The following is a 22,727-nucleotide window of genomic DNA, read 5'->3' on the forward strand; positions in this document are numbered from 1 at the left end:
GTGAGCCTCGTGTTTAACGCAGAATTTAAAAATGAGGAAGAAGCAGTGACAGAGAAAAAATCAGCCGATCAGCTGTTCTCCGCGGGAGGAAAGCGGATCGACATTTTCCGCGGTACATTGTAAATTTGCGGGACATTTGACGGCACAAAAGGCGGCAGTTAAGCCCGCTTAAGAGCGTTCGCGGAGTGTATTTCCCCACCCAGTGCCCGAACGACCGGTTGGCGCAATAATACGAAATAATATCGCGTCGGGCATCGTTGGGGGGACGAATGCGGGCCGCGTCGCGAGATTTCCGGCGCTCGTCAATGGACTGCTAGAAGAAGGAAGATTACATCATTTCAACGGCGGAGCCAATAACGCGGCGCCACTGTCGGGAATCGAGGACGCCAGCTATAATCGGAATCAATCGTCCCGTTAACGAGGTAGTAATTCTTCCTCTCGAACGGCGACGACGGGGCAGAAGCGAGGGAGCCGGAGAGTGCTCGGGGGCGAAAGTGTTCGGCGTCGCAATAGGGGCGTCGCGACGCTTCCCCGTTTCGTTCTGGCGAAACGAGAGGTAGCCGGGAACTGCACGTGGAAAGTGGATGGCGGCCTTGTAAGGAGCAACGTAAATTGTTAAGGCCAGGCCCTGCCTAGTTGTAAATTAGAAAACAGGCAATCTCGCCGGGGTTGGCTGTTTTCCCGTTTCTTCTTCTCCTCTTCCACCCTTTTTCTTCCTCTGTTTCAACCTCTCCCTCCCACTCCCTCCCTCTCTCTCTCTCTCACTGTTTCTCTTTCTCTCTCTTTCTTTCTCTTTCTCTCTCTTATCCGCACCTTGTTTCCCACCCTCGACTCCGGCGTCGTTCCATTGCTCTGTCCCTGCCGACGTTTCGTCGTGTGCACGAGGGTTTAGTACGAGCCATAAAAGAAAAAACGAAAAGAGGGAGAGCGCGCAGAGGGTCTTAGAAATCCGGCCGAAATTAAGCCGAAACTTACGAGCCGGCCCCTGCGAAGCGACAACGCCGACGGAGCATCTGTTCGGCTGGCCGCCGTTAATTAAGTCGTTTTCGGAACCTTCACGACCCGCCTGATCGCCGCTTGCGCGCTATAAAATTCGCCTTCGAGCCGCTCCTTCGGCCTTGTCATGTTTATCGCGGCGCCCGCTCCTGGGAAACCTACGTTACGCGACGGTCAACGCCTGCCACCGAGTACCGTCTGCGAATTTTCCTTTTTTGCCTCATCGATTTCTCATGACCGTACGTAGACCGCGATCTTTTCAGCGAAAAAAGATATCGCGATGAGTATAATAAATTGATTGTGAGAAATCTGAGTTGACTGAAAATGTCTTTTCTTTATCGGCGATCGTAATGGATTGAAAATGGTGCAACAATATCGTTAAATTCTTCTGACGTATTCACGGTTTTGCCTTTAATAAATTCATTTTGATTAGAAATGCAAGAAATCCGCAGTGTAAGTATGAACATATTAAGATTAATGTTACTGTACAGATAGACGATTTAAATAATATCTAACATTATCAGGAAACATTATCGGCGTAATAATAGTCAGCAAACATTGCGAGCAAAATAAAAATTGTCCACGTCGGTTGTAATAAATGTGAGTCAGATAGCAATGCCTTTCCTTTCCTAATAATTTTAATAAGCTTCATATAACATACAAATATTCTCAAGCTTTAGAGTTTCGTTTCTGATCCAGCTATTCTTGTCAGAAACGCACGAAATCCGTGCTAAATCCATTTAATTCATTCTCAAGTTCTCGCAAAACGATAAACCATAAACGGTATCCGACGCCACATCGAATACCGAGTTCGCGTATCAAAGGGTGAACGGTAAAAATCGTTCGATGGCTTCCCAAAAGATTTCCATTGGCTCCGAAATCGCGTACCGATTCCACCCTCGGCGGCAAGGGAGGAGCATCGGCGGGAATCGGTAGGAAAGAGAGCGGCAAATGGTCGAGTCAACTCGTCAGCCGGCCTGTCAAAGGAAAACATTCGGCCGGCAGGAACAGCGAGCGCGCGGATATTCTATTTGTCCAAGTGTACAGTCTAAAACGAGAGGAATCTCGGTCGCAATAAAAATACCAGCGGGCTCGAAAGTATCTCGGTGTCCGCAATATCGCCGAAAATCTCGGCGGATTCGCGCGAGAAGGAGAACCGCGCGCGAGAGCGTTCGACAAAGCTCGGCCCGGTCGCTCGCTTCTCGGTCGATAAGAATAATTTGGTGGCGTCGGATTTCAATCTGTCCGGAATGACGGATACGACGCAGAGGGTACGAGGGCGGATTCGGCGGAAGTTGCGGGCGGGGATCGGGGGTTGGTTTTCTAAAAGGATGCCGGGGGGCGGATGACGAGCAGGGGCGGCTCCTTTTTAATATCTCTAATATTTCCAGCCGATATTCCCATTTATTCGCGATCCATCACTTGTCTGATGTGTAACCGGAAGCCGTCCCAACCTCGCGGACACTCCACTTCAGAAGTCGATTCGCCCGATGGTGGGCGTAGTTCGAATTTCCCGCTGTAAAACGATCCGGCCGCGCGACGCGACGGGTCGAGTGGCGAGGCTGTTGGCAAATGTTTTCTTTCCAGATGGAAAATAACCAGCCCCCCCGATATCTATCGGGCCACCGTGCATCGATTGCCGCGCGCGGCATGGAAAAATAATTCTGCCCCGCGTAATTTCCGGCGAACGGGCCGAGAGACGGGTCCCGCCGGGCCATCTTCGAGCTGCCGCCCGCCGTCGCCGCGATATCCGAGTCGACTGTTTTCATTAAACGCGCCGACACGTGGCTCTGCTTATTTTTATAATAAACCGCGTCGGTCTCTGGATCGTCGCTTTTTACACGAAAAGCTTCGAAAACGATCGAATATCCGCGAAATGCCGCTTTCTCGCGAAACCGTCTTCGAAAATGATTATTTTGCATGGAAGTCCGCAGTCTGTCGATCGATACTTATGCGGTGGAAGTTGCAGAGCAAGTAACTCGCGGTATAATTAAGAGGAAACCACGAGAATCGCAATGAACGTGAACGAGGATTGAAATTTTCCGGAAAGCAGAAATCGACCGTGAACCGATCGCGAGGAGAATTAATCGACCGAAGTATATTTTTCCTCCGTAGAATTCGCCGCGAAAATCATTACGCGAGGAGCGTTTTTTCTCCGATTATTCGAGAAGTTGAAAGGCTTTTTGCCGGACAATCGAACGATGTCCGTCAAGGACCCCGGGAACCGAAACTCTTGTCGGGACACATCGAAAGCGCGGGCAATAAAAAGAGGATATCGACGGCCGCTGCGAATAACTGGGCTCCTCGCAGTGGTTACGCCCAGTTCTAGTCAGACTTAGCAGTGGGTTGGTCCGATTAGGGTCAGCCGAGAGTGGAACCAGCCTTTGCTTGCACGGATCGCGTTCTATCCTTCGCAAAAAGGACCCTCCATCCGATTTCTGCGAAGGATCTCAGAATCCGCCGACATTCCCGGACCACTTTCCCGGGAAGTTTTTCGGAAAATCAACGTCGTTCCGGTCGCCATTCGGACGTCGGGACTCCGGGCGACGTCCGGCCAACTTTTTATCGGTATTTTGACCTGTTATCGTTGATTACTTAGCTTTATTTCCTGCTGAGTTCCCGTTTCCTCTTTTGTACCCGCAAAATGATTACTTATCGCCCGACCATGCTCCTCCGCCCCGAAACGAATTCGCACGCGTCGGCGGTTCAAAAAACTCGAGTGATGTCACGATAGAAATTCATTCTTAAACGTAATCAATCGTAAATCAATCGTAATTAAAGGTACAAGCTTGCGCTGTGATTTCTTTCGCAGCTACGTTCATTAGTAATTCTTCGTCCATAATTATTTAATTCCTAGATTTTTACAGAGTTTGACATTATTCTCGGATTATTTCGAATAAATATTTATCTAAGATAATTATACGAATGAAGTCCTTTCAGGCGAATGTTTGAGTCGAATAATTCATTAATCGAATAATTTATTATTCGAATAATTCCTTATTTGAATAATTTATTATTCAAATAATTACTTATTCGAATAATTTATTATTTAAATAATTCTGTATTCGAATAATTTATTATTCAAATAATTTCTTATTCGAATAATTTATTATTCAAACAATTCCTTATTCGATTAATTTATTATTCAAATAATTCCTTATTCAATTAATTCCCTATTCGTATCATTTTCATATTTGAATAATTCGAAAAATTCTTTATTCGAATAATTTGTTGATAATTCGAAAAAGTAACGTGCAAGAAATAAATCGATAAACTATAAAATACCGCTTTATATTTTGTCATTTTTATTCGAATCAATTATTTTCCGTATGAATACCTGTACGAATAAAATTTTAATCGGATAAATTTCTATTCGATTGAATATTTATCCGATCTTTTATTCGTCATCCGAATAATATTTTCAAAGGCTGAAAACGATATAACAATATTATGAAATCTTCTTCAACCGTTCACAACATCATTTAAAACCCGCAAAATTCGTAATCTAGAAACAAAAATAACAGAACAACGAAAGATTACAAACGAAATCTTCGTCACAAGTTCGACTCGTTGTTACAATGCAAGGGTTTGACGGTTCAGCAGCTGAATGCACCAATTAAGAATCAATCACTCTGACGTAGCATTCGCTGAAGGAACGAGGAACCCAGAGAACGTCGAGAATAAAATTTTCTCGACTAACGACGAAGAAGTCTCTGTGTGACTTTGCACGTCGCCTGTGAAAGCTCTCCGCTTTATCGCTCGCTGGTATCAGACAAATCGATTGCCGTTTGTTTATCAGAGATTGATGGCGAGCCTCGGCGAGGTACACGGACGTGAGGAAATAAGGCGCGGACCACTTGCTGCCGTCGATAATCTAGTTGAAGTGATTGGATATGGATTATAATAGGGTTTCGACTCCGCCACCGTGAAGCACTCCAGTCTCGAGCACTCGAGAAGTCACGTGGACGGATCGACAATAATCGAAATGGAGCCTCGGCGGATCAAATCACAACCATCGTGGCCACTGAAACACTTTTAAATGTTGCTTCGACGATTATGCAACGAGAACGATTAATTAGTCTGCGTTAATTTTCAGGCGAAAGTACTCGAAGTCCCGGGAGAGAAGCTGAGAAATATAAATATAAATATAACAAGCTGATAAATATAACAAGATTCTAAAATTTTCAGTAGATTAGAATTTTTTAAATTTTGTATACTCATAAAATTCCTAGTTTATTAAATATTTTTATTAAGCATTTCAAATGGAACCTCGGCAGATCAAATCACAACCATCGCGGCCACTGAAACACTTTTAAATGTGCTTCGACGATTATGCAACGAGAACGATTAATTAGTCTGCGTTAATTTTCAGGCGAAAGTACTCGAAGTCCCGGGAGAGAAGCTGAGAAATATAAATATAAATATAACAAGCTGATAAATATAACAAGATTCTAAAATTTTCAGTAGATTAGAATTTTTTAAATTTTGTATACTAATAAAATTCCTAGTTTATTAAATATTTTTATTAAGCATTTCAAATGGAACCTCGGCAGATCAAATCACAACCATCGTGGCCACTGAAGCACTTTTAAATGTTGCTTCGACGATTATGCAACGAGAACGATTAATTAGTCTGCGTTAATTTTCAGGCGAAAGTACTCGAAGTCCCGGGAAAGAAGCTGAGAAATATAAATATAAATATAACAAGCTGATTATATTTATATTATATATTATTTACATTATAATATAACAAGATTCTAAAATTTTCAGTACATTAGAATTTTACAAATTTTGTATACTCATAAAATTCCTAGTTTATTAAATACTTCTATTAAGCATTTCGACATTAAAGGAACGATCGCGTGAATTCCTTTTTCCACTTTTTGAAATTCGTATTACAGTAGATCTCTCTCTTATCCGAATGTTTATTATCGTCACATCCTGATACCAGAGCATTCTAAAAATTTCTTTCAAAATTAAAAAGAAGAATAATGTATCTAAATAACGCAAGAATTAGATAATAGAACGTTCGTATACCAGAATATCGTAAAAACAAGTGTTCGGATAAGGGAGCCTCTACAGCGTTCCGAATCGACTTAACGAATTCTATTTTCTCGCTAAAATGCACTGTGCACCTCTTTCGTTCCCGGCTGTTCCCGCCATTGTTGCATTTTAATACACAAGTAGGGGGAGGGCGGGTGGAGGGCGGTCGATGCGGCGTCATAAAAAATCTGAAAGCGAATCGTAAATTCTATCGAGCCGGTTCCATAAAAAAAAGGTAAATATATTCTATGGCAGCTATTAAGGGAAAAATCAAAGATGGCCGGGGCTCGCTGCGGTGCCAGCTCCGACAGAAACGACTGTTGACTCGCGCGAGACAGCGGTTAAATTTTCATGCAGGACCGTTGCGACGATGGGGTCGCGGAGCCGGGGATTCTCTCATCTTAATTTTAATTTCATCGCAAACACCGTCCGGAGAATTTATGTAGAAATATTCATCGTTGGTGTGCGCGGGCTCGTCCCTCATTCTCTCGCGGGAACTTCGGTGTAGTTACGCGACGGTGTAATTGGAGTTCGAAAGTTTGGATTCATTAGTGCCGAAGCGGCCTTATCTCGAGATCTAATTCGTGATACTTCGGGGATAGGCCGAGAGGCCGCCTGTTACTTTCAAGGACTTTCGAAGTATCCACCACCCACGGCTTTGCCCCCGATTCCCGTAGGTGGCCTGGTTACCTCGACGGTTAATGGCTGCGTTCACCATGAAAGAATTATGAAAGTGCCGCTCCTCCGTCGCTGCTTAAAATGCTTCGGACAATTATTTCCTTGGTAAAATCGATTATTTCGCACTGGGCAACATGGTTTGGAATTTATATAGCAACTTAAGAAGAGCCTAGGTTACGAAAATAATGTAAAAATTTAATGCAGAACTGTTGTATATATTACACTACATGTAACCCTACTTTGTTATCCTTCAAGTGGTCGCTAATTGCTATTAAACAGATTAAATAAATTAAATTTAAAAAATAATAATAATAAAAAAGAACATGGTTTTAAGAGTATGTGTGTAAATGCTCATGGTCACAGGGCTTGAATTCAACTGTAATTTAACTGTAATTTAACTGTGATTTAACTGCAATTTAACTGTAATTTTACTGTAAATTTTATTTTCCGGAGAAATGAGATTAACAATTAATTCGATACACTTGGAAGTATAATATCGAGTTCTAATAAAAGACACGATGTTTCAGAATGTTCAAGTTACATTCTCAAATTTTCTGATCTCAAAAGTGCTGCTAATTTTTGAGTAACACTTGTTTAAAAATTGCACGAAACACGTACTTCGCAAGCGTCGCAGCGAAGGGTTCAATTTAACAACCTGATAACATCATTTGCAGCTCGTTAACATTACAATAAATAGAAACAATCATTCATGCAGCTTCTATTTCGTGCTGCAAAAGAATTCGCGCAATTTTTACACTCCGGAGAGATCCGCGGCCAAAGGATCGCGCGTCCCGAAGTATCTTCGAAGACACAAAAATACGGACGTAAAACGAAGTCGCGGCCCGAAAACCGGCAACAGAAAATTACGGGCGACGTGGTTACAGGGTGTTGCACGGATTAACAACGGGGAAGAACGGGGAATCGTTTATGGGAATCCGGGCGCACGTCGATGCGGACGCCGCTGATCCGTCGGAAGAAGACGTTCTTAACGGCGCGAGGGGAGTATGGAAATCGTACAAAGACGATGAAGAGACGTCAGGGGCGGTGGTTTTCCGGGGAGCACACGCCGATGCTTAATCGAGCAGACAAATCGTGCCGAGGTACACGTCGCGGGACGATGCTCTTGGAATAAGAGTTCTCCATCGTGGTCGGCCATGCGAGAGGGAAACTGGGCTCGCGGGGCGGGGAGAGGCGAACCTTATGCCCGCGCCACAAAAATATTTGTTTACTCGAATCCCGTGCATAACAACGGGGGGAATTTCGTTCGCGGGGCCGCCCCTGCTCCCCCTCGCCCCCACGGTATCGTAAAGGCAAGGACGATGTTCATTCCTTTGATATCGATACTTACGTCCCCGTGTATTCTTCCCGTTCCGCGTTCTTTCTGTTTTTGTCGGCCGCGAGCGCTACCCCACGGAAAATGCTCCTCGTACCGGATTCCGTCCTCCGCGAATGCAAACGGGGGACCTTTATTTTTCCACTGTTCCGCCGATGTTTATGCAAACAGCGAGGCGCGTGCATGTTTATGGCCGCGGTCGCGGCCGCGCGGAAAATGATCGGCAGCCGGCGACAACGTGGCGGTGATCGACGGATGATCGACGGGACATCTGCGAGTTTTCTCTGCGAGACTGTTTCACGGTTTTTTTTCATGGAGAAGGGAAGAGGGGCGCGCGAAATTGTAAATCCATGTGGAAGGTGTCGGAGGCTTAACACGTTCCGTGCCGAGCTTTTTTTACTCGAATCTTCACACTTTAATATTTTACTAAAACTTGATGTATTACGTGCAATTATTCATTCTCGTACACATAACAACGTAACAAAAACTTATCAACGCCCCCATTCTTGCGGTGGAAATTGATTCTTCGGTTCTAAATTTCTTGTAAACAATTTGTTCAGTTCACTAAGTAAACATGCAAGCGTGTACCATCGATGGTACACGTGGCACGGAACGTGTTAATGATATGCTGCGATAACGAGTGACGGTAATGTCTCTCTAATTGACGCACAGGTTATCCACGAAAATGGACAATTTGGAAGGGGGAGATACGATTGTTCGAGCCTTGCGGTTCGTTTTTATAGGTACGAATTATCAATAATTATAAAAACGAGCTGGAAGGCTCGAATAATCGTATCTCCTCTTTCCAAATTGTCCGTTTTTGTGGACGATCTTAGCGTCAGTTAGGGAGACATTACTGTACCTGTTCCAATCTCAATCTAATTGTTCGGCATACGTCTGATTTTCTTCATATTTTGTGTAAATACATCTCTTTTATGAAAGGTATATAATTTAATAAGGAATGTCGAAGTATATCCTTTTAATCCTTTATATAGTATATATAGTATATCCCTATATTAGTAGTTTATATAGTATATCCCTTTAATCCTTTTGCTGGTTTCGACGAGTATACTCGTCATGAAGAAATGGAAACATTTTCTATTATGACGAGTATACTCGTCAGAAACGGCTAATTTGTTTAGGATATATACGTTTGATATTCTTTATTAAATAGAAAGCTTCGCCATTTTCTTTTAATATCTAATTCCGAAGTAAATGGTTGTACTGTATTAATACAGATTGTTACATCATATTTGCAATTTCTATAGACAAATTTTTCAAATAATCCTAAGTCCTAAATCATCGATTTTTAAAGGACAATTCCCACGTAGTTATTAAAAATTCGTTGAATATATCCAAATATTTCTATCGTACTCGTTGCAATTTTACGTACGTTCTCCGACTCGCGATTTAACTTGCGAATTGCGTTAGTTAATCCAAACAGCGAACTCGCTTAGAAAATTCGCCTGTTTTTACAGGTGAACGAAAGCTTGCATAATTGTTCGCGGATAAAGACGACGTGTAATGCTCGCGCATTCGAATAATTCCCAACAATTTGGCCGGACAGGCTCGCGCAGCATAAACACTGTCGAATTTGCAACACTAAAACGTACACTCCCGCGGAGAAACAAATTTCGCAACGCGCGCGTGTTGTTCTACCACCCGGCCGGAAGTTCTGCCTTCCGAGCGGCCGATTAAACCGTAATGTCAGATGTTTCGCGAATGTGACTTACACCGTTTTGCCAGGCGACCGCGGAACTATGGGAACGTACCGGAATGTATCGGATTTATTTATTCTGTTTGCCACGAAGAAACATGGCCACCGTCGGCAAACAGAGAATTCACGGGACCGTTCCCGTGCTAACTCCGGGCAGAAAAGTTCTCCGCGGCGGGTAAACGCGTGCGTGCGCGGATGCTTCGGCAAAATTGTTGATAAACTTGGCGCGTCGTGTTGCTCGGATGTTGCATCGTTCGTCACCGGATCCTGTCGCGCCCTCTAATGTTACACGGTGTAACGCAAAGCTGAAAAAAAACAACGGTAGCGTTACTTCGACGGAGCGCATTGCGAACCGAAGTCGAAACACGGAACTGCGTTCGTGCAATTAAAATCGTGCAACGCCCGGCACGGTAATTAACAAGCGCCTACCATTTCAGACTCTTCGAGTTCTGATAGAATCGTCACCCGATTGCGACGACGATTGGTCAACGAGATGATCAAAATTCCCGGGAAAAGATTAGGATTTGATTGAAGAACGTAATTATTAGACCGCGGTATTTAATAGTATCTTATTGTCCACTTAATAAAGTAATTACAAGTTAGAAACGATTTATTTTCATTTCATTACTTTATTTTCATTTTATTTGACTCTTATAATCGTCTTAGAAATTTTGTGGTATTAAAAGATAGTATTGTTACACTATTTTTAACTTATCGAAGTTTTCACAAGGAACAGTCTATTTTTATTTAATTTCTAATTCTTATAATCGTCTTGGAAAATGTTTACTTTGCACAATGATCGTAAAGACGATATTACTACACTGTTTATAACTGATTAAAGTAACTACAAGGAACAATTCATGTTAATTTAATTTCTGACTTTTGTAACCGTCTTGGGAAATTTATATTTCGCATGATGATCGTAAAGACGATATTGTTACACTATTTACAACTTACTAAAGTAATTATCGGGCACCCTTTATTTTAATTTAATTTCTAATTCTTATAACCGTCTTGGGAAATTTATATTTCGCATGATAATCGTAAAGACGATATTGTTACACTATTTACAACTTACTAAAGTAATTACCGGGCATGCTTTATTTCAATTTAATTTCTAATTCTTATAATCGTCTTGGAAAATTTGTGTTTCGCACAAAAAACGTTTACCACAGTCAATTTAACAGTTGTCGAAACCGTTCGTTCGCCTCGTCCCAGGAACGGCGACGCCATTCTACCCGGACGGTCAAGTAAAAAGTGGACTTCCGTGGAACAGTTGACCCACCCACGCCGAAGATTAAACTTCCGTCGATCCGATGAGCATAGTCGGGCATCGCGCGCGTAACAAAACGACCACGATAAGGATCGGGCCGACGCGATTCCGTTAATCCGAACGAGAGGGATTGCTCGCCGGTCTTCACTCATTGCGCAAAGGAAAGTTAGTGGCAATTAGATGATCCCGATAGGAGCATAATCGGCGGAACGGTCTTGTGCCCCGGCCCTTTTCGTAAAACAGGCTCAATCAGAGGCCAGACATCGCGCAACGAACATGGAGAACGGCCGCGGTAGGGGGAGAGAGACCTCGTTGAAGTTGTTCCATCTACCAGGATCCGATGATAACGTCCGTCCCCTGCTAATCTGACCGCTTATCTGGCTATTTTTTCTCCTACCTTTCTCTCTTTCTCTCTTTCGGTCCCGCGCAGCTCTCCGCGCTCGATCTTCCTTGCTCGGCCGGCGAGCTCTCAAATCGGCCGGAAGTTCCCCGGGCCGGGAATTAAAAGGTCCGCTTCCCGATTTCGTGGAGCCGGTAATCTCGGTGTCGCGTTGCGGGAATCCTCTAATTCTATCGTGCGTCGTTACGATAAACTCGCCGTGGACCATTCTATCCTGAAATCGAAACGAACGCCGGTAAACGAACCTTCAATTTCGCTGCGTCGAGCGAGGAACGCCCGGGAAACCGGGTAACCTTCTCATTCTCGCATAAATCGATGTCGTACGATCGTCGTGCGATCTTCGCATTTTTATTCTGTTATCGGTGGCTAAATTAGGCACCGGTTACGTGCAAGTCGAGTTTACAATGATTGATCTAACTCTTTTTACGGGATATTTCATCTTGTCAATGAAAACAGCTACGATAGTAATTTATAAATAATATTATAATTAATAAAATAAACAGATAAAATAGATGTATTTGCAATCAATGTCACGAAATTTCAAACATGTTTTCATAAAGTGTTTAACTGATTTACTGATTCGCTGATTTTCTGTCAGTCTAAATATATGTTATTGTTCTATTATGTCAAAAAATGGGTGTTTACCCGTATATATAAATCAAATTAAATTAAAATTAAAATTAAATTGAAATTGAAATTGAAATTGAAATTGAAATTAAATTGAAATTGAAATTGAAATTAAATTGAAATTGAAATTGAAATTAAATTGAGATTTAAACTGAATTGAAAATAAAATAAAATTGGAAATAAAATTAAATTGAAATTGAAATTAAATTAAAATTGAAATTGAAATTGTGAAATTGGTAAATTGGTAAATTGAAATTGAAATTGAAATTGAAATTGAAATTGAAATTGTGAAATTGGTAAATTGAAATTGAAATTGAAATTGAAATTAATAATGACTTGGTATTTCCAGGTATTTCCATCGTATGAGGAATCATTGCTTTCCAAACATTTTTTAGACATATTCAATCGAGTGGTTTAGAACCCTTTAGAACCCTAGTAAGCCAGATTTTCGAAAATGTTCGCTTATGCCTCGAAATATACTACAACATCCACAGTCTCGCCAGGAGAGTCCGTCAACCGCAAAAGATCGACTTATTAACGGCAATTAAATTGTAACGAAGAATCGATGCAAAGAAACTATTTCTATCTCTAGATCGTCGAATCGCAAAACTAGCGTCGAGTACCACAGACCGCCCTGTTCGGATCACATAAAATTGTCTAATCATCCAGCGGAAAGCGAGTACACGAAGAAAATCGAATGCCGTCGAAGAGAACCGACTCCGGCCCAGTAGACCGTCGAAACGCAAAATTGGCGTCGGACGTCGCAGTATCTCGTCGGCGGCCGTCTGAACGGTCTCCGCACGTGTTAGGTTCGTTCTGTAGAAGAAGACCGTAGGAAACGAGGGTGCAAAGGATCGTTTCCACGCGCTAGCTCCGGACAGCTAAGAGAGGACCAGGGTCCGCGTAATAAATAAATAGGGGTCGATGGCGTTGTAAACGTCCGCAGTAAAGTGATTTAGCCACTTCATTGGCTCATAGAGAGTTAAGTGCAGACGCGGGCTACATAAACGCCAGCCGGGAGATTCACTCTGCTCTCTTTTCCGTTCGTTTCTTCGGCCGCGACGTCCGCGTCACACCGTTCGTCCCTTAACTCGGGAAACGCGGCGGCCACGAGAAGGTGGAGGGGGGACGAGGGGGGGAACAACCCCATCCTTGGCCGCGTAAATCCCGGGTCGACAAGGCTCCCACGGCTTCCATCGGTTTACTCTCCGGCGAACGTAAAATGTGCCTTTATTTTTACGTTGGATTTAACCGCGCGGCCTGCCGTGGACTTTTCGAACGATCCTCCCGCGCGCCCACCCCCGCGACACGGCCCGCTGTGTCAATAACGGAGATCCACTAGCGCGTCCACGCTGACAGGATCCGTTGCTTACTTTCACGGGGACGCGGCAAGCCTGTTAATTCTGCGGGATGAACCGTCCCGAGGGAAGCTGCCGGCCCCTTTTTTTTTCTACCGCGGAAGAATATTTTCGAACGTCCCTTTGCGAGATTCCGACTCGCCTCCCTTCCATCCCGACCATATCCGCGACAGAATACCGGCTTTTGAAGTCGGGCTTTCTCTCGTTTCAACCCTTGGAACGTTAGCGAGTTTTGGCTACTTGGGTCCGCCGCGCCGGTTCGAGCCGGGTTGGATTTGTTCGACCATTTTTCGACCGTTCCGTGCAGTTTTCGTGCGACTGGGTTATGATCGCAGCGGCTCGAGTCACATTTTTCTCATCGAGAGGAGCCGGAAGATTTATTCTTCAGATAATGTAGAGTCAAGTTAGATCGAAGCGACGCGAAATATGATATGTTTGTTTCAATTTCGAAACGTAGGAGCCAAGTGCAACATGTTTTTCGCTTTTAAATAATTTGAACTAATTGGAGTCGATGCACCATAGTTCTTCGTTTCCTTTTTAAACTTAGTTACAACAGCGTTGGCAAATTATTGATGCGTTTTGACTCGCGTGCAAATGTTTGCTTTCGCTTGTTTACGTATTTAACGCTGGTCCGTAGCATTGCCAAGTAATTAAAATATTAAACAGTGTAGCTATGAGTAACTCCAACCTTTCCTAGTGGGTTAAAAAAATGTATTTTGCCAAGTTGTAAGAAACTAAGCTAAAGGTGGGACAGTTTTTGACCCACCTAATCCCAAATAGTTAACCCTTCGCACTCGAGTGGCGACTCTGAGGCGCCATTAAAAATTGGTACACTATTTTTCAAAATCATTGTGAGAGCACCAGACTCGTTTATGTTATAAGAAACTAAGCTAAAGATGGGCCAGTTTTTGACCCACCTAATCCCAAATAGTTAACCCTTCGCACTCGAGTGGCGACTCTGAGGCGCCATTAAAAATTGGTACACTATTTTTCAAAATCATTATGAGAGCATCAGACTCGTTTATATTTTTTAAAAATGTTAAAATTGCATTGCGCTTGCCAGTAGGCTCACTATCGCGCGCACAGATCGCAATAAGTCATATAAAATAGAAATACTATGGGGATCAGAAATCACGTCTTGGATTTCGGATTCAAACAGCTTCGACTGCAAAGGGTTGAACCCCGTCCATTCTCTCCGAGTTGTTGTACAATAAGGAGGACGATTCGGACGTTTCTGCACTCGGAAACCTCTTGGAACACGGAGCGGAGAGCCGCAAGTTCCGTCCGCCGAAGTCGCGAAGGCGAACCAGAGCGAAATGTTTCGGCGGATTACGCGGCGATATGAATATCAATGAGAAATATACAAAGGGTGGGAGCGGGGTGCGAAACAATCGAGCCCGCGGAAACGATGGAATAACGAGCCGCGATCCCCCTCTCGAACGTCTAAATCAAACTTATCACGGGGGAGACGCGCGGCTGCCCCGCGAGGGTCGAGGACTCGCCGAGGGTGGTTTTCCCTCGTTTACCCCTCGGTCGCGAGAACGACCCTTCCACTTAATCTTCGTGATCGATTCGATATGGATGTCCATCGGCCGACAGAGATCGGCGCGTATTAAAACGCGCGGAACGAGTGGACGGACGACGCGAATCGACCTCTCGTCGATTAAACGCAGCTCTCGCGCGTTAATCGAAACACTCGAATCGAGAAGAATGGGGGAGGGGAAATAATTCACGCCCGACGATTTGGATGTAGACGCGCCGGATTCATTAACGTTACACCGTCTACAACGACCGTTTTACGTGTCGACGGGAGGGGCGATATTTAACGCGGCGTAGACGCGTGAAAATCCGCGCAATTAACCGCCGCCCGGTAATTGATTATTATTCCCGCGTAGAATGCGGCATTTTGTTCTTTTTCCCAGGAAATTTCACGCCGCCGCTGCCCCGCTGTCCCTTCGATTTCTTTGGACACCGTTTTATTATCGTTTCACGCCGTTTTCTAACGATCGCCTCGTATTCGAAGATCAACAATCGAGAATTTCTCGAAACGCCGTTCGACGACGATAACAATTTGATCCATAATTCGACGGAAATTATTTGGCAAAATTTACTCCCCCCGAAATCTACTAGATTCTCCGCTCTCTGGCGCCGATTTCCACCGAACATTTTCACATCGTGAAATTACCGTCGACACCGTTAACAGTCGAATATCTAGAAATAACACGCTCGAAGGTACTCGGAGCCGTTGAAACAGAAGCGAAACAAGTTTCCATTAGCCGAAGGGGTCGGCGAATGCGCGAAAGGGCCGGAAGAATTTCCATATCCATTTTCCGATGGACCGGTTCGCGAATGCAGCGCGCAGTCATCGGGATTTGTAATTAATTTATTCGACTCTCGGCGGTGACGTCTCTTTGTCGCGGTTGAATGTTGCATTTTTCCATTAGCAGCTCGCTGTTTCCCATAATCGATATTTAATAATTCACGCGCGAGAGTGGCTTGGTGGGGGGGACAGAGAGGGGGGTGGAGAGGGGACGCGCGCGCGATAAGGGAGGAACAAAAATTGAATGTACACTGTTAAAGAGACCGGCGGTTTTACAATATACATATACCGATACGTATCGCGAACGAATGACGGGAGATCACCGGGAAACTCTCCGCAATATTCTCCGTAACGCAAACACGCGGCATGTAGTTATTTCGGCGGTCGCTAAATCCACAGCAATAATAACAAGTAGAAACGGTTTGCATTTTAAATTAGTTGCGGTTTTTGTGTAATGGAACGATTACCGGCCAGCGGCGAGGGGAAACGGCCTGGCCAGATATCCGGGCCGAATCGGCGGCGTTGTTGCTTTATTTAATCGAATTGCTTACTGGCCCCGCGATAAAACCGCGGAGCAAGATAAATCCCGCCGGTCAGAAGAAGGCAAATATTTTCGAAGCTATCGCTGTTTCACCGTAAATCCAATTTTCGGAATCCCTGCGATCGGCGGCCGGTGTCAGCGTTCCGATGTTTGTTATTGCCGAACTTTGCCATCGGTTTTTTAAACGAAATATGTTAGCGAACCCTCGGAAATACTTTATTGATGTTATTATTACCGATATTTTGTGCTATAAAATTTACGGAATTAATTTTTGGATGACTGTAGCAAAAGACGAGAAGCGATTACGGTAAATTCTCTCCAATTGACCCTCAGCTTGGGAACGAAAGTGGACGATTTCGGAAGACGAGCTACGATTATTCGAGCCAACAGCTATAAAAACGCGAGTCGCAAGGCTCGAATAATCGTATCTATTCTTCTCAAATTGGCCAGCTTTGTGTACAAGCTAAGGATCAATTTAGGGAGAATTTACGGTGTATAGAAAATTCGGCGATCCTGAAGAAGTAGCGTTAAGTTAAATAAATTAAATCGAGTAAATTGTTAAAATAAGGACGATATTCGGAAATTTTTGTATAACGTAAAACATTGACGAAACTATTTCTCGCTTTCCAAACATATTCGTCGACAATTCAAAATGCGTAACCTCATATCTCAAATCATCTCTTTCATATTTTTAAAGAGGAGAATCGTAAATATGAAATTTTGTTAAAGCAGTCATCTCTAATATGATTTAAATGTGAATTAAACTTTTTTCATAGAAAATAAAATTGATGAAGGTGTATTAATGATTAAATCGTTATTGTGCACAGTTATCGAGGCTCGGTGCTCAGGGAGGGAGCACAGTAACCAGTAGACCGTAGCCACACAGTAACTGGCTCCAGAACTCTTTTATCTCTCTCCTCACATTCAAAGGAGATTTGATGTGAAAATTGTCATGTGAAAATTTATATCCACAAAAGAAACTCTGAAATTTACCTGTCACCCCTTAAGAAATGTCGCTTAAATTGCTAAAGTTTCGTTTAGTAGCGAGAACTTCCGGAGGCTGCTAACAGGGCACAGTAGTTGACTATTCCGCAATTAGAAAATAAGTCAACAAACGTAATACAGCCACGTAAGCTGCGACGAACCCCCGCCGAGGTTTCAAACGCTAAATAAAAAAGAACCGCCGCGAAAGTTTGCTTCTCGTTGATCCCGCCATTAAATACCATGCTCCTTAGGAGGATCCAGTCGCCCTAGACGCGCAGCGGGAACCGCTAGATCATTTAATAAATATGTAATCGCGGCGCCAGAGAACTTTCCTAATTCCTTAATCCATCAACCGAGCGGTTCGCCGAGAAAATAAAAGTGCGCGGCATCAGCGGGCGTCTGCGATTCCATAAACCAGCTTCCGCATCAACAATCCCCGTGAAACACTCCAGACCGACCGACCCCATCCATCCACCACCACCACCACCACCAGCAGCGGCTCTGCTTTTCCCTCGAAGAAAGAAAAACTCAATCGCGGCTTTCGCTCCGGACGGCTCCTCATCGAAATTCGAAGGCGACTTCATTTTCCGAAGGTTTTAATCTCCGCCACCCGCTCGGAAGCGTGTGTTCGGAAGCTCGGCCAATGGCAAGGCCCGGCTCTTAACAGGAGTAGACAGATGGATTGAAGTGCGGAAGCTCTGTATTCAAGTACTATCCAAGTACCGCGAAGGACGAGGCCGCTCGTTCCGCTGGAGAAATACGGGGACCGGCGCGGCGGAAGCTAGCTGTACTCGGAGTTGATGGCGTCAGCTGTTACGTACTGTTGTCGACTCCCTTCCACCCCCCTCCTTTCTCCGCCGCTGCGGAAAAGGACCGCGGAAGAATACAGTATTCGATCGCGCGCGGCGTCGCACAGTGATGCGAGCAATGGAAAATAAATCAGAAACTCAGTATTTTTTTTTTATAATATAATCTTAATGTAGAGTCTTTAAATGTACGTAAACTATTATAAGAAAAAACAAAGAAGTAATAATCAACATCTAGAAAATATGTTAGTATGGACAACGATCTGTTTACATTTGCTTCCTCAAGCATTTGCCTGCTATATCTTAGGGGTTGAAATGATTTAATTACTTATCGTAGATTCAGTTTTATTGTCTCGAAGTTACACATCCATTGAGGACCTACCATATACGTTTGATTATGTTTAAGTTAACCTTTCTACAAAAAGGTAAACCACTTGACCACTTATCAGTTAATCACTGACCAGTTGATCACTGATCGCTTGATCACTAACCACTTGATCACTACTCACTTGATCACTGACCTCTTGATCACTTGAGCACTGATCACTGACCTCTTGATCACTTGAGCACTGATCACTGACCTCTTGATCACTTGAGCACAGATCACTGACCTCTTGATCACTTGAACATTGATCACTGAGCTCTTGATCACTTGAGCACTGATCACTGACCACTTGATGACTGGCCACTTTACCACTTGACCACTGACCAATGACTACATCCTTATTTTTGAGAATTTGTTTGCCGCAACTTTGGACGAAGATTAGAGTGCCAACATGAAACCTGTGCAACTTTGTGAAAAATAATTGTACGAACGTCTACCCTGACTCATTTTAAAGCTTGAAGCTTCTAGTTTTATACTTCTGAACGTGAGTTTTTGTGAGATTGATTTACACTTTGAATTTCGACAACTCAAACCTGTCTGTCCTGTCTACATATTTTTCTTAATTAGTTTCATCGCCCTTCGAGTATTTTAATTTTGAAGACTAACTTTTCTTAATACTGGAACATTATTTAACACTGGAGCATTATTGAACGATCATAACAAATTAACGTTGAAGAAAAGAAAAAACAATGAAAAATATGTTCTGCTATTGATCATTGTCTCCCTCATCACTTAGAATCTTTGAATTTCCCTCCACCTGTTGCCGGACACAAGAACGTATCGATTTAGGTACGCTCGAATCTTTGCAAAGGAATGCGGACTTCGTCGATCGATTATTCACGAATTAGGTAGCACATGCTTGTGCTTCTTGGCCACGTCCGTCGTTCTGATCTGCTGAAACCATTTCAAGCACGATACCTTCGCGCGCTGGGGACTCGGAGCAAAGCCGCGCCGCCTAAAGGAACCTGAATCCCCAGCATCGTAAACTAAAAGAAGGCATTCGCAAGTAAAGAGAACCTATTGCGAGTAACGGCCAAGAGAAACAATAAGAGAACCGTGCGACGCGACGGGAGGAAGAAGCTTCATCACGAATAGTTATGGCAGCATAGAATTTGATGCGAAATCGAATTCACCGGATGGAAAAGCCGTGCTCGAAAACTAGTTGAAGTTGCGACCCGGCCCAGAGAATTTTCGTTTTTTCGCGGTCTGAAAATTCGGATTGGTTGGACACATTTAATTAACATTCCTGAGAACAGGTTGCGATGATGCGTTGATCAATGTGTAATGATACGTGTATTAATTACTGAATATTATTGTACCTTTATTAGTCGAGACACGGTTGTTGCTTTTTCTGTTTATAAATGTAATTTATGTACCAAAGCAAACATTTTTTAGCTAGAGGAATTGCATAATATTTGAACATTTTGACGTTCCATTGAAAGAACCGATTTTGCCCTAAAATGTACTAAAATTTGGATACCGATATAAAAATCATTTACTAACAAAACTTGCTAATTGATTGAACATTTTGACCATTGAAACAAATTCTCGTAAAACATACAGCGTGATACAATTTTCTTGTTCTACTACTTTCCAAAAAGGTTGTCAAAAATGTGTTTCTAATCCTTCATTTTGGAATTCAATGAAAATGAAAAATTAGAAAAAATGAAAAACTTAGAAAATTGAATGTGAAACCGTAGACATTCGAAAAATTTAAGAATGTTTCTACGTTCTTCTCCATTTATTCGAATTACTAACGAAAAGAGCACATTCTGCTTTAATTAACAGTGCAATTCATTATGGAACATTTTTATTTCGCATAAAGATCCGCGGTCTCATAAAAAAATCGCGGAAGAAGTGGGAAATGGCGTCGCGCGATGGCAACAGAATAAACGGAATTTCTGTTGGACACTGCCAGTCGATAAAATTCGATCCCTGTGTCCCGTAATGGGATTGTTTCGTTCGAAGTTAACATTTCATTTCGACAAATAATGTTCGCGTTTATCCGCGACGGTATATACATATATATATGCATGTACGCCGCGTGTGCATACGGGATCGAACGCGGCGCGACGATTAAAAGTTTCCGGCGAAGAATTAAACGAACATTGAACGATAATGAAGATGTCATTGGAACGATTGGAAAAGCCGGGATGGTTGTCGCTTTCGTCCGTTGCATATTCATCGTTCCCGTTATACGTTCATACGTCAACCACGATCGCCGATATAATTGTTACTTAATTATTTATCGAAGAATTTAATGTTTGTTCATACTTTCAGCCCGTGAAACCGGATAATGTGATACTGGATTTTCCGTATAAACGTTTACTGAATTCGTAACAACGCAAACGTCTGCTTCCGCGCGCTGAATTTTCAACAATACGCTTCAAAAATTAATGTCGCGTGTTTGTTCGTTACGTATAAAAATTTCAGCGGATCTCGCGATTAATACTCGAAAACTGGACGGTTCCCGCGAGTCCGACCCGCGCGGCGATATTTATGCTGCATTTAGCGGTTGTTTAAACATTGTTTCGATATATTTTTCATGCCGCTTCCTCTACACTTGTTGAGCTTCTTATTAAGCTACGGTTAAAAAGCGTTTCGTTTAAACGAATTCGGCATTACGAGAAATCGAAGCGTAAATGTGGCTTTGTATTTTACATATATGTATATTATATTGCATTTATTTGAAGATGCGCTCAAAAATTAACTAACTAGTTGCACTTCAATTGAAATTGCTGACTTATTTGATGACTGACCACTTGATCACTGTTCACTTGATCACTGACCACTTGATTACTGAGTTCTTGATCACTTACCACTTGACCACTGATCACTTGATCACTGACCTCTTGATCACTTGAGCACTGATCACTGACCTCTTGATCACTTGATCACTGATCACTGACCACTTGATCACTGAGCTCTTGATCACTGACCTCTTGATCACTTGATCACTGATCACTGACCACTTGATTACTGAGCTCTTGATTACTTGATCACTGACCTCTTGATCACTGAAATTGAAATCGCTGACAAGAAATCGGTGAGAAAATGATTTATCGTAGAAAATTATATACGCTAGAAACATCGAAAGGACAATATTGTAATACAAGAAAACGTAAAACGTGACGAAATGGACAAAGCAGTATGAACAAAAAATGTACACAGCAATTTGAGAATGACGTCTGCGAAACGTGAAGCAAAAATTGCAGCAGGCAGCGTGCCGATTTTTATCGCGCGCGCAGACAATGGTTTCGAAATTCGCAGTGCAGCGAGCGCGCGCATCACTCTGATTTACTTTCGCATCGGTTTTCAGATTAACTATAATAGTACGTATTAGGAGCAGGCCGCGTGTTCGTTGCACGATTCCGATGAATGCCCGGTAATGCGGCGATATTGTGCGAGATACATGTCGAGATTCGTCTGCCCCCGTCGTCCATGACAGCCGCCATTATGAAAATTTGACGCGCCGCCGGCTGACACACATATGTTTTCGCCTACTTTATTGGTCACATAGAAATTCGATGCTACGGCACGTCATTCATTGTGCACAAGCGACTATTTAAACGTCACGGCAGGCGTCGCCGGACACTGATTTATCGATGGCACTTAAATCTGACGGCGAGGGCTCGCGAATTGATGCGACCGGATCACATCGGTCGGATTTCGCGCGAAACAACATCCCGCCTTGTTAAGGCGTTAATATCTGCGCCCCGAATTTCGCATATTCGCCGGGCGTTATTGAAATCCGCGCGGAGACGACGATTCGGCTACCGAGACGAGAACGCTATTGTTTATCGGTTATTGTTAATTTCAAGCCTCGAGGCCGACGAGTGGATTTTTCACAATTTCTAACTGCTTGGACAGACTCAAATCATAATATATTTACTCGCAGTGAACGTTTATCAAATAATACGAAATTCTAACAAAATCCTTACAGGTAAAAAGTTTTAATATGAAATTGTATGTTCACAAATCATAATAATATCTTCGTTCGCGGCTACCGAGACGAAAATGTTATTGTTTATCGGTTATTGTTAATTTTCAGCCTCGAAGCCGACGAGTGGATTTTTCACAATTTCTAACTGCTTGGACAGACTCAAATCATAATATCTTTACTCGCAGTAAACGTTTATCAAATAATACGAAATTCTAACAAAATTCTTACAGGTAAAAAGTTTTAATATGAAATATTTTTAATATGAAATTGTACGTTCACAAATCATAATAATATCTTCGTTCGCGGCTACTGAGACGAAAATG

At 43.0% G+C, this 22,727-nt stretch overlaps 1 protein-coding gene across 1 annotated transcript in view; it reads right to left on the reverse strand.

Moving 5' to 3' along the window:
• The window catches only part of LOC117225560 (uncharacterized), a 57,312-nt gene extending 35,396 nt beyond the window's left edge, over positions 1–21,916 (reverse strand). Inside the window, exons 1-3 of the mRNA XM_076519441.1 lie at positions 21,798–21,916; positions 21,311–21,478; positions 18,586–18,780 (exon numbers count right to left, since the gene is read on the reverse strand). Coding sequence (XP_076375556.1) covers positions 18,586–18,780; positions 21,311–21,478; positions 21,798–21,916 — 482 coding nt within the window. The remainder of the gene's footprint in view (positions 1–18,585; positions 18,781–21,310; positions 21,479–21,797) is intronic.
• Between the last annotated feature and the right edge of the window lie 811 nt (positions 21,917–22,727).

This window comes from Megalopta genalis, chromosome 2 (genome assembly GCF_051020955.1).
Source record: "Megalopta genalis isolate 19385.01 chromosome 2, iyMegGena1_principal, whole genome shotgun sequence".
In the NCBI taxonomy this organism is placed as follows: Eukaryota; Metazoa; Arthropoda; class Insecta; order Hymenoptera; family Halictidae; genus Megalopta; species Megalopta genalis.